Raw genomic sequence first — 13537 nt, forward strand, 5'->3', positions numbered from 1 at the left:
ACCATACAGCCTCTCCATTCTTTAATGGAAACACTCTGAGCTACTGGAAAGCCCTGGTTAGTAGAAATGCTTCAGGGTGTTTAGAGCGTGACACAGAGATTATGGCTTCCTAGCAAGAGCTTGTGGGGTTTTTTTGTTTGGGTTTTTTTTTTTCTGACTAACAAGATATTTACTATCCAGAACTTGCAGGGATGGTGCCATGACTCATGTTAGTATCTTAACTGTACTTTGTGGGACTTTAGTTTTAGGAGAAGATGATGACTTTATTTTTTTGGCGGGGGGGAGGGAAGCAAAGCTTCCTTTATTTTATTTACGGTAGACTTGGCAGATTACCCAGCTCTGCAGGCAGATGGATTCGCCTGGACAAAGATGGAAACTGCATGTTGGGTTTATTATTAAGGAGAACTTAGCATGCTTTTCAGTAGGAAAACATTTCATAAAGGCTTAGCACACATGATCCATGAAAGTAGATTTGTGTAATTCAACTTCAAAGTTGTATCTTCTGCTGCTTGTGGTTGACAGATTTGTTTGTTTCATATTGCCAACCACACAAATTAATCCAAGTACCTATTATAATGAATATATGGACACTTGTTAGCTGAAATGTGTTAAAAGAAATTGTCAAACAAATGTTCAGAGTAGCATGGGTAATTGTCCTTTTCTTGTAAAACATTTTGAAATATAAAAACAGTTTTATTAAAAACAATCAATTTGGGTTTACTCCCTGACTTGGCAAGATGACCATAAAAGCAGATGTATTTCTATTGGTTTCAGTATTTCATCTGTTCAAGTTCATTTTGAAGCAACGTTTTGGAAGAGAACGGTCTTTGTTTCATTGACATTTCCTACCTAGTTTCTGTTTCATCTTTCTAAAAGTTTTTATTAAAATGCATATGATTTTGTTCCAAAGAAATAACTTACAAAGAAGCCATTTCATCAGTCATCTTTCTCTTCTACTTCTAGATGTTTACTTTATCCAACTTCTTTTTTTAAGGTTAAGAGTTTAGAATGGAAGAACAAGGAAAACCAGGAAAAGGGATTTTCATTTTTATTCTCAAATTTTAAGAAATACTACTTACCTTCTATTTTCCCAAACATCTGTAAGGAGACCAGCTTGTATAACCCTATACTTGGTAAGTGTTAGCACAGCTGATAAAATCATTACATTTTCTCTAATAGAGAATATAGCAAAGCAGTTTTTTGCTTGAGTCATGTTGCCCAGAAAGAACATTCTCCAAAAGTATTTCTTATGAAAGAACATGTCATGCATAGTTCCTGTTCAAGGTTTTCAGTTCTCTGTTTGTGGAGGCACCTGACCCTTTCATTAGAGTCAATCTTGCTATATTAACCTGATTCAGGTAAATTAAATGTTCTTGTAAAACAGTTCTTTAATGTGACCTCTGCTGTTGATTTAAGTTGTGCTCTGAAGAGAAACTACTGCTGCTGACATAAAAGGTGTTAGTGTGCTCTTCTTTGGGGGATGTTGGTTTTATCTGTACGGAATCATAGTGTTTGGATTGTACGGTGCTTGCTCATAGTTCAGATAGGGCAAAGTTAGTTATGTTTTTGTGTCAACTGTATTTTGTCAAGAGCTTGCAGTAGGAAGAGGAAGCTAGGGTTTAACACAATCTTTAAAGCTGATGGTGCTAGAATATATCTTTCCATATAGAGAGTGGAATTTTAGGTGTTTGTTAGGCAAACCTAACTAGAGTTTTGCTCAGAGGTTTTTAGCCCATTCTAAACTAGAAAGTTGTTTGCAAATCTTGATTTTGCTAGCTCAGGTTTGCATGCACCCATGCACATGTTGGTTGTAAGCCAACAGAGTTTAAGACTCTTGTTTGCAAAGCAATACCATGTACACAAGCTTTAAGCTGCCATTTCATTACTTGAATAATACGGACACCTCACTGCACCACACGATTTGATGCAGCATCTCACAAGGATTAGTAGTGATCTCCAGACACAATTTCGTATTTTAAAATCAAACTGTCAGGGAAGTTTGTTGAAAAGGTCTTAGTTTCTGCCAGTCCGTGTACATGTATTTGGATTGTGGCTTTCTTCAGAGATGGATGTTTCAAAACCATGTTCTCCTGGGAAAGACAAACAGTGGACCTTCTCATCTAGGGGAGAAGAAACAATATAAACCCAGCCATAAGCAACAGTAGAACAAGAGTTGTGTGAAGATACTGAAGAGGTTCAGTGATAAAATAGCTACAAGAGGGATGGTAAGCAATGTTGAGAAAGCAAACCAAGTGCTGCTTGACATCCTCGAACAAGAAATGTGGAAACAATATTTTCTCTTTCTGTGAAGATCTTGATTGAGTCTTTCACAGAAGTCTTACTGTAGTCCTGTCTTTCTGTGAACTGTAAACAAGAAACTTCCAAGGCCTTAGTAAAGAAGAGGACAATGGGGAACAAGAAGAAGTGGGCACAGATCTCCAAAACCACTGTCAGTGCCTTAAACTGTGTAAAGTCAGCAACAATGATGAGGATTTGGGGAAGAATACAGTAATGAAAGCAACAGAAACACTGGTAAGTAGAATAGTCTTTTCTCCTCTAAGAAGTTGTTCTCTGGTGTACATCTTCCCACCCTATTTGAAAATAATCCTGTGCCTGTTCTGTCAAAATTGACAACATTTAGGCAGAAAACAGGGCAAACTTGGGCACTGAGCCTGCTACTAAAAACAGTTCTTATGCTAGTGGTGTAATGTTTAATTTAGGAGAAGTCATGAGGTACAAATCAAAACGGTAGTTTTAGTAAGCAAACATTGATACAGGGCTTTACTGGAGATAGTATATTGGATTGAGATTTTTTCTCTTTTTTTTTTTTTTTTTTTTTTCCTTCTGTTAAGGGAGATTTTCAGATAAGTATATTGGTTACAGTAACAAGCACCGACATTCCAGTTGCAAGAAGCTAGTATTGTGTCTCCACCAAATTCTGGCTTGAGTGTTACAGGCTTAGAAGAGCCCATGAGACTGTTTTGTTTTGAATGTCATTTAACATCTGTTTAGATGCTGTAAGATAGTCTTTAGAAACTGTTTAGTAAGAACTACAGATACGGCAGTAAGATTCCAGGGGCATTGTTTCTTCCATCATAGTAATGTGCCTTTCTGTGTGATTTCCAAGCCATTTAGATGGGGTCCTTGATTTACAGGGAAACAATAAAGTGTGCTGTCCTACAGCTGTCTGCAGCTCTTCATTCCTTCTGAGCCCTTTATTGCCTTAAAAAGTAATCGTGGTCAAAACTACAAGTGTCCACCATTATAACTGTGTTTTAGCTAGCCTTTTCATTTTCTACCCTGTGTATGTCTTCCACCACCTACAGCTTCCTGCCCTTTTTGGCACTGGCTCACATCAAGTTCCCAGAGGGGCAAGGGCGGGGGGTGGGAAAAGCCCAAAACAGAAAGAAAAAAATGGAAAGTTGGGGGAAGGGAATATTTCCTTTTGTGCTATTTAAGCCAATCTAATAAGCTTCTGTTTTGCTTTGGTTTTACGTCAGTGTCCTCATCTGGAACCTTGACACCTACTTCCAAGATGGACAGAAATGTGAAAATAAAAGAAATTACTGAAGGAGGATACATTTGAGAAGTAGCTGCAGCACATAATGCAGTTGAGAGGGAATAGAGAGAGAGGATGTTCTGAGAGGATATCATGAAACTACAGAAGGAAACAGTGTGCTGCAAATACATGTTTACTGCATGTCTATTGGATGTCTTGTCCTTTTGAAAATACTGCCAGTATTGCAGCCTTCACGCCCTGCTAAATGCTAATAGATACCAGAGAGAATTGATTTTTGCATCTTTAAATACTGCGCTACCAGGCATTAGCTTCCTTTTTTCACTGATTGTGCTGTTATACTTGCTTCTGTTTAAGATATAGTAATTTTTAATTTTCTTACTAACCTGCTGTTTTCCACAGAATGAGAACAATGTACTGGTTTTTATTTGTAGTAAATAAACTCTTTATAAGCTTTTTAAAAAGTCGTCTGTGCATTTGTTGCTTACTTAGTGGATGGTATGCAAGAGTCATGTAGTTTTTTCCTCTAAAAATAATGCTTCCATTAAAAATAGTGGATGTAACTTTTAAGTCTGTTCTGGAAACATTCCTCAGTTTAGCGGCATCATGATGAGTTTATCACTACTTTTGTATGTGGCTGTTGAAATGACACAAAGATATAACAGCTTGGATATCCTCAATGCTGGTGCTGGTTGTTGTGTTGCGTATTTGTAACATTAACAAGGAAGCCTTTACAGCAGTCTGGCAGGTAGGCTGTATTCACTTCAAATGCCTAAAAGTATATATGGCTGTCATAAGTTAATTGCCTAGATAGTAGCTGATTATTTCTTCGCTGCTATCTAGATTTGTTCCTCTGGGATTATGATACCATAACCTGGCAGAAGTTATGCTGGGTCCCTTAAAACAACTCTTGACCTTGCATTAGGAAGATATAGTCAGGGAACAACTTTATGTTCTTCAGCATGACTGCTCTGCATCTTCTTTGACTGCCACCATTAGTATCTTTGAACTGCCTTCTGGCCTGTAAAACCATGGAACGTCTCTCTTACTCATGCACCACAAGCTATAGGAAAGTTGAGGCAGTGCTGAAATACCATCTCTGTCCAATCTATCACTCTCCATATCTGAATAGGACCATCATTTTTCATGCCTCCTCCTTTTTGTTTCGTGTTGGTTTGGGGTTTTTTTTGTGTGTGCTGTCACCAGATGAAAATTGTGATACTGAAACACCAGCAGCAGGGTGTGTTCTGACAGCACATGTCAAAATCAGTCCTCAGACAAATTTTCATCTACTTTTTGTATCAGAGCAGATCTCATACTTGCCCTTCTAGAACTAGGAATAGACACCACTTCCAGAGAAATGTCACTTGCACCTAAAAGTTTTGTAGCTGCTTCAGATTGATGATTGGTATTGCAGAACTGTTCTACACCCTGTCCTGGGTTGTGAAACCCAGAAATGACATTTTGCAGTTGAGTTGGCTGATACATGGCTAGAGTTGAACTGGGCTGTTAATATTTGTCCCTGCAGAAATGTGCATTATGCACAGTTTAAAAACTGTCCGTCTTTGTAACATTTTTACTGCACATGTCGATTCCATCCACATTGAGTTATTAAGGACTGTCAATTTTTTCTGAAGCAGATTCAGGAATACTGATGACACTGTCAGCATCTTTGTCACTAGCACAGTAGAGAACCAGAAGAGCTAAACAGTTCTGGACCATCGTGTAGAATGTGGAATGGAGAAAATGGATTTGTAGGTTATAGACTCCGATAACTACAGTTCCTGCCAGTTGGCATGCTGCTGGGCATCATTCATTACATTCCCTGCAAGCTAGTACAGAAGCCATTGCCACAGAATCATCTTTCAGCTAAGTCATAGGAAGATGCATGTGCCCTTGCTCTGGCAGCAAAGTCCAGCAAAATTAGCCAGTGCAGATGTGGCATTAGATGAAGCTGTGAAACTCACATGGCTTTGGAGCAGGATTTCTCTCTGTTCTATTCATCTTTCACCTATTGCAGGGCCAGAAGAGGCTGTGTTTATTGCAGCTGCTGTTAGAATACAGTTTAGAATTAAAGTTCTCCCATTGTAGCCATGATTAGATGTTGGGATCTGTGTCAGTAAAGAACTGATGACCCTTATCGCTAATTACATTGCTTTATTGTGGATTGCTGCAGACCAACATAGAGTTCTTTCTAGGGATGCATTAGGAAATGTGGTGATCCCTTGCATCTGAACTGCATGTGCTTTTCCCAGTAGGTTTGATAGTAGGGGATAAGTGACATATAGGAGTCTTAAAAGGCTGTAAAGTGGTACGAGTTACATAAATTGTTGCTTAGTAACTTAAACAACTATAAACACTACTTAAAAATTAAGAAATTTGACAGTATCTTAATTCTATATGAAAATAGTTTTCTTATATAGGCCATATTCTAGTCTACTTAATAGTTATTTTGCTACTGAGAACTCCTTTGTAGTTTTCAATGAAAGTGTGAAGTAGTGAGTTTGCTGAAGTTTATCTTTAAATACTGAGTATAGCATGTAGCTTAAAAAAAGATGAAAAGAAATGTGTTTACCTGTTTAGAAAAAAAATGCAAGCAAAGGTGTAAGGCTATAGAAATCACTTTCAGATGAAAAATTAAAGGTTTTGCATAGCAGAAATAAGTTGCTGTCTGTTGAACCAGCGATATTGTCTCCCTCCAGGAGAAAATTGCAGCCTTTTGATGTCTTATAGTCTAGTCTTGAAATTTTCTCTATCTCGTCTATTTTGGCACATCTTGGGATGAATATGAAAAAATAGCACCTCTGAAAGTTCACGTGTGTTGGTTATGGTTTTAGGATTTCTTTCTTATATAGAACTTTCTCTCTGCACATATTTTTAAGATGTTGTGTTTCCTTACAGATATACCGCAAATGAGACCAAAGCCACACTATGTAATGGTTAAGAAAGATGCTGAAACCAATGAGGCAATATATTGCACAAAGGAACCTTTTATTAAGGGTCGTGTTATTGTTATTCGATGGTTGGTGTCTTTCTGGCTTGAGCCAAAACCTCATACAGGACCTCATATTCCCGGGATGGAAGGAGAAAATGTGCCAAAGAATATTCAGGTAAAAGCAAATATTAAAAAAAAGTGTTTGTTTTCATGTTTTTGTCTTAATTGTTATGTCAGCAGTGTGCACTCCTCTGATAATTACAACTAATGAAGAATTAAAAAAGGAATTTCTAAACAAATTTTCTGCTTATGAATTCACTTTAGAAGGACTCGCTGTGCTGCTGCTTTTTTTTCAAATTCTGCTATTTTGTTTATAATCAAATGGACGTAAGAAGCCTTGAAATGCAGTGAATCCTATCTTTGAGTTTTTTTCTGAATTCTTTGTACTGTTTTAAATTCTACTGTTTTATAACTTAAATTGTATTGTTCAATTGTTGTACTAAAAATGAGCTATGAAATATTCTTTAATTTTTGTTTCAGAGAGCAGCTGCTAGCATGGCTTCAAGGGAGGACAGCAAAAATGACAGTACTGATAAGCAGGATAGAAATGCAGAGCCAGAACAATCTCATTCTAATACAAGTACTCTAACAGAGAGAGAACCAAGTTCTTCCAGCCTCTGCAGTATTGATGAAGAGCATTTAACCGATATTGAAATTGTCCGGAAAGTCTTTTCTTCTAAAAGAAGCAATGTTAATTTTCTAACTGAGATTTTTCGACAGGTAAAGAACCCTGTTTAGAATGCAAGAATCTTTATTATTATATTGTAAATGATCATTATGTCATGGTTTTCTTTCAAGAGCATTTGCTAAGCAGAACATTATATAAATGTACGGTTTTTTTCTGTCATCTTGCCTTTAAGGTTCAAGAATTGAAAAGTTAGAATTCTGAAATATTTTCTGTGTAGAATATCCCTGGTTCCTGATTTTTCTAATTTTACTTCTTTAATAACCAGTTTGACAACATTTAACTTAGACTTTACAGTTCCCCATAGACAGGAATGTTTGATCTTTTTATACATCAACCCCGTAGCTATTAGAGCTCACAACCAGGCATGTTAAATAAGCCTCCAGTGGGAGTCTGCAGCTGTTAAAGAGCTGGTTTAGGAGCAATCGAATGTCCGTACCCTTGATAGTGTTCATCAGAAGAGTGGGACAGATGGCTATAGAAGGTAACAGCTTTTGCTTCTGACTTTACTGCAACCAGAAATGTTAGCTGAGCGTACTCAAAATAGTGTTTCTCAACTGGAAACTATTAAACAAATTTAAACTGAGAACATATGCCAGAATATGGAGTCTCTATTTGTAATGTGAAAATACATAACTTTGAGTTCAATGTGGGAGAATAGAACAAGACAGACGTTCTTTATGCCCCATGCTATAGATCAAAAGTTGAAGAGATTTTTCTGAATAATAGTAAAGAAAAATATACTAAGTTTCAACTGATATGCATGACACTAATGGCTTTAAACAGCAGAAAACTAAACATTTTAAAACTCCAGTATATCTGGATGAAATGGATATTTTCAAATGAAGCAAATAAATGTCAGAAGCTTATCCACATCCAATGTGTTGAAGAACTTGGACACATTACTGAAGGAGATAAAGTTACCCAAATTTAGTTGCCGCTCAAGGGCTTACAGAATCTGAGACATTGAATGTAGAGTTAAATTATTGATGGTCTATTTAGAAACTGCCACTCCCAGTGAAAGAGGCAGCAAAGGCAATTTTCTTTGTTCTTTTCACAAGCCACTCCGTGAGTTATGTAAATTATTTGGATTTCTTGTGTGGTTATGAGATCTTATTTAAGTCATTGTTTAGCCAGAAGTTTTCAGTGTAAGTTCCTTTCTAATATGCCAGATGTTTGTAATGTTTCTAAAACATTAGGGCTAAGTTATTCCAGTCAGGAGGAGGTTTCAGTTCTACTGAATGGTGGGAAGATTGTCTGTGGAAAAAAAAAGTTTTATGCATTTTAGACTCCAGGGTACAAAAAATGTATATGGGCTTGCAGAAGACTATTAGACTTGATGAGTGCTAGTGTGTGACTGATGAACTTGTCAGTTGAATTTGTAATACACAGCAAAGTTCTTTTTAGTGCGATACTGGTATGAAATGTCCATTTCCAGAGAGACAACATACTGCTGGTGTCAAGTGGGCACTCCTTAAAGACATGGACAATGAGTTTTCAACATTCACACCATGGACTCCATAAAAATATGTGTTAGTGTAGTTTATCTGCTCTTTTTTAAATGCAATTAGGGCATCGTGGTCTTTGGTAAATGTATTTATAGTTAGTTAAAACCTGCCTAATGTTAAAAGTTTCTGATCTATGACTAGTTGTTACTAGCACAGCAGATACAGAAAACCTCCTGAAGAGGGCACTAATCAGCCATCACGCTGACTCAAATGCACGATTTTTTGAAATAATAATTGTGAAGTCTTTTCAGGGAGTCATTTTTTATAAGGACACTGTTTTGTAAAATCTCATTTAGCTAAAAATAAGATACGTGGCTACCAGTGATATATGTCACTTGAATTTTTGTTAGTCGTTTAGAACTGATTTAACTTCACTCTTCCAAGTCCTCTGAAGTTGTAATAGACACTTCTGCTCATTTGTTTTGCATACTTTTGATGAGTATGTGGGGCTTAGTTTCAGCAGGCAAGGTCTCGAGTAGATATGCCTGTATGGATTCTCATATCTCTCTCTTTGGCAGTGAAGTTTTCGGAGTACTTTCTTGACAAGTTTTCTTGTTAAAACATTTTTTTCATGTTTTTAGTTTACAGATGAAGAAAATAAGCAAACATTTAGGTTCAGGAGTAATTTATCTGTTACGATCCTACAGTGGCTGTATTTTATTTTTCCCCCCTTATACCTTAGAACCTGTACATTATAGAGCCGAACTTGATTTCAAGTATTGTAACTGGTTTTTTGTTTGTTTCTTTTTCTACTCACAGGCATTTCTGTTGCCAATATGTGAAGCAGCTGCCATGAGGAAAGTGGTAAAGGTGTATCAGGAATGGATTCAGCAAGAAGACAAGCCTTTATTTATGAAAGAACCTGAAGAAATAATGCATTGCACAACTGTAGATTGTGATGAAATTGTTGACCACAATTCATCAGAGAAAGCAAAAGAAAGAGAAGAGGTAAAATATTGCTGGTTAATATTTATGCATCTTTTGGGTACACTAGCAGACAGAGAGGTGGCCTCCTCGACGGATTATATGTGGTTTACTTTCATATCGGAGCATCTGTTGGGGAAAATCAATGGTAATTAAACAGTGCATGAATGGGCTACCAATTTGATCCATTATCTGTAGATTTTTGATATGGTTAGTTCAATTTAAAATTTCCTATGGTTTTATGAACTGTTGTAAAGATGTGGATTATACAGTATACCAACCTTCAGCTGTGTAAAAAATATATACAAATACAAGGATGAGGAATATGGTAGTTACTTCATCCAGATACTTCAAGATAATTGTTACAAACTTCTTAAAATATAGTTGTGCCTTTAAGATGCATCTTAAACATCTGTCTACCATTGTTTGTTATTTAATATCTATTATATCCTTTTTCCTTTAATATAAAACCAAAATACCTGTCTAAAAATCCATGGGGTTTTAAGAAAAAAAAATTTTTTCAGGAAAAAGGGATGAACTCCAGTCACGTTAGAAATTCAAACTGGGCAAGAAATGGCTGTTATGAAGACACCTTGCATAAAATGTCCGAAATTGATTCTGAAGAGCAAAATGTACGAGCTGGAGTGCAGTCAGTATTGCAGGTATGAAATAGACTTAATACCTAATTTTCATCCTAATAATAAAGCTCTTGTTATCAGTACATAAAGAGTGGAATATAGTGCGATACTCTTGCAAGGGAAATGCATGCTCCTTCAAAGCATCTCTGAATTTTTAAAATTCTTTTAGATTTAAAAAGTATGATGATAAATATTGTTAGAATAATGACAGTGGTTCACTATATCTTTATAGTTCATTAGTTGAGGCTAGTGAGTGTAAAGCATACTAATAGTTTTTAATTATTAAAAGCCAAAGCTCTCAGTAGAGGGAAATTACAACTGTAGAACCAATGATTTCCTGTGCATTAAGAAAGACAAATAAAAATTAATTGGAAATCTAGGGCTCACCGTGATTCAAATACTTCCTAAACTTACATAAAAATATAACAACACTTCAGTAGTAGCTCCTGTAACTCCCACAGTGTCGTTGCCTACTTTGTTTTCATCATTTTCATTCTGAAAGCCCTAATTCACTGTCCACTGAAGTCAGCCACTTTGGAGAAGGTATCCTGTTTCCTTCTTTTGGTAAGCCTTACTGATCACAGTGGGATGAATGCTTTAGTTTCCCAGAACATAATACAGGCGTTGTCATGCTGAAGCACACACTGTGTACCAGGACTGTTTCAAGTAGTTTAGCATATATTATACTAGTCAGTGGCTGTCTTACAGGTGGAACTTCTTTGTGCAGTGGACTTCTTTACTGGGACATTTTTGTTCATCATATTAAAATAATTTTATTGAGTAGTTTGTTGTACCATGTGTCTATGAGATCAAAAATATACAAGTATGTTTTATAGAAAAAAACGGGAAAAAATCAGTCTTATTGTTGCTTTATCATCACATCAAGCTAACATATATTTAAATATATACTTCTGAGTGCATATGCAGCCTTTTCTGTTAATCATAGATTTTGTCTTCCTGGTTACTGTCAACTGAATTGCTGAAAACATCAAAGTGCTTCAAGCTCATAACATCCACTCTTCTCTACTTGCAGGTTTTTATAATAAATTCTTCAAATATATTCTTTCTTGAACCTGCAAATGAAATTAAAGCTCTGCTGGATGAACACACTGATATGTGTAAACGCATTCTTAATATCTACCGTCACATGGTAGTCCAAGTGACTATGGACAAAAAGACATGGTAAAATACTAATGCTTTTATCTTAGATTATTAGTTCACAAGATCAATTTGAAAATTTACTTGGTAGTAAATACAGTAGAGTGGTATTGACTATGTGAACCAGATTGAGTCACCATCCCTGGAGGTATTTAAAAGACGTCTGGATGTGGTGCTTAGGGACATGGTTTAGTGGTGGACTTGGCAGTGTTAGGTTTACGGTTGGACTCGATGATCTTAAAGGTCTTTTCCAACCTAAGTGATTCTATGATTCTATGAACTTTAACATCACAGACAACTTACCACAGAGGAAGAGGTTATCTGCTCTGTTAAAGCCAGTAGTAAGCACCTAGTTAGTTTGGGGCAGCTTAGCCCTTAGTGAAGAAAGAAGTAAGCTAGGATATACAGACTACTATTAAGAAGCTACTGATGACTTTTTTCCAGGGCATTTTGCTCCTGTCAAAGTGCTAAATATGGAAACATATATGAAGCTTCACAGCCTTATTTGAAAATAAATGAAAAATAAGCACGGATAACTATTACAATCAGATGTGGGTTGCTCTTGATCTGTAATTGCGTACAGGAGTCCGTGTCCTGTTTAACTGTTTTGTTCCTTTCCAGTGCTTAAGGTGCCTAGCAGGTACAAGGGACCCATTTTCAAATTACTTTGTATTATTTCCCCCTCTCCTTTAAATAGCTGTCTCTAATGAGGCATTCTCCATTGCAAGGAAGGAGTAGCAAGGGGATTTCAAATGGCTGGTTTCCGCCATTTTAACTTGACTTGCATTCAATCCGTCACTAGTATTTCCTGAACTCTGGGTAGATAGAGCTGGCATTACATGTCATGTGAAGCTTGTCTCCTTTTGTGAGGAAATAAGGAGTCGGTTCAGGACTAGCCACTGGGAGATTTGGGAGTAATAATAGAAAATAGATTCCACTAGATTAGTATTTTCTTCCCCAGTTTCACATCACTGTAAGGAAGTGACTCTAGACTGCGGTGGCAAAGATTGTGCCACACAAAATAATTGGTGAAGTACGTTAATGATAATGTAACATTGCCAGAACCTGTCATTTCCAAAACTCAGTTTGGAAATATAATTGAAACTTTGCCTGTAATTTCAGGCCATTGAAGGTGATAGCACTTGAATTGCCTGGCAGAAGATACTAGAGGGCAACAGGGGTTCCTCACTCTTAAGTGTGAAAAGAAGATTGGAGTAATTTCTTTTGCTGTTAGTTAGGCTGTTTGTAATCACTATGTCCTGTTTGGAATGTGTTTGAGCAAGACAAACTCGGTTATTATCTGTAAAAGTATCTTGGTATATAGAGAAGTATAACAAAATGGTAACTCCAAGTTTAATATTGTTTTGCAGGGAACAGATGCTACTTGTGTTGCTCAGGGTTACTGAATCTGTACTGAAAATACCACCCCAAACTTTCTTGCAGTATCAAGGAAGAAAAAACTCCACTTTAGCTGGAAGACTTGCAGGACCTCTTTTCCAGGCAATTAAATATAAATTCACTTTAATTAATTCAGCTTAATTTTGACCAAGAGATTAGATGCAACAACCACTGTTGGCTGCTTTGTCATTTTAAATCATTGATCATGTTACCCAGATAATGCGAACAGTGTGGGTTAAAGAACTGGCTACATTTGTCACTTTCTGTCCTATATTCAGTGACACCAGGACAATGGTTTTTGGGGTACTGTGAAATTAAAAAATTCCCGTCCTTTACTTGAGTTGGGATAACTAGCAATGTGTGCAGTTTTAGCCTGCTTCCATTGCAAAATTAGCTCAAGTCAGCACAAAGTCTTCTGTGCCATCCATGCCTAACCAACTGATTTTTTTACTCCTTACAGTAAGCTGTAGCAGATCCTTTCAAAGTTTACAGTTGCAGGTGCTGTTGTGGTGGCTTCTCTGTAAATAGGATCTGTACAGTCTCTAGATTCTTCAGTAGGAAAAAAAAAAGCATACACAAGATAAGAATGTGATGAGAACTAATTGAGAACAGTATTACAAAACTCTCTGGCAAAACTTGTAAGATACTGAAAGATCTTTCATGTATTAAACCAGTTGTTCCTCTATCTAAGTCAGAAGCCCATGCTAACATAAC

At 36.6% G+C, this 13537-nt stretch overlaps 1 protein-coding gene across 5 annotated transcripts in view; it reads left to right on the top strand.

The window, feature by feature from the left end:
• RALGAPA1 (Ral GTPase activating protein catalytic subunit alpha 1) overlaps positions 1–13537 on the top strand; it is a 133948-nt gene that overhangs the window by 19225 nt on the left and 101186 nt on the right. For all 5 annotated transcript variants that reach the window (XM_075151628.1, XM_075151633.1, XM_075151631.1 and 2 more), the window contains 7 exons: positions 995–1133; positions 6419–6627; positions 6993–7232; positions 9465–9653; positions 10154–10291; positions 11301–11449; positions 12796–12925. In XM_075151628.1, coding sequence (XP_075007729.1) covers positions 995–1133; positions 6419–6627; positions 6993–7232; positions 9465–9653; positions 10154–10291; positions 11301–11449; positions 12796–12925 — 1194 coding nt within the window. The remainder of the gene's footprint in view (positions 1–994; positions 1134–6418; positions 6628–6992; positions 7233–9464; positions 9654–10153; positions 10292–11300; positions 11450–12795; positions 12926–13537) is intronic.

The sequence above is a fragment of the Calonectris borealis genome, chromosome 5 (assembly GCF_964195595.1).
Source record: "Calonectris borealis chromosome 5, bCalBor7.hap1.2, whole genome shotgun sequence".
NCBI classification, from domain to species: Eukaryota; Metazoa; Chordata; class Aves; order Procellariiformes; family Procellariidae; genus Calonectris; species Calonectris borealis.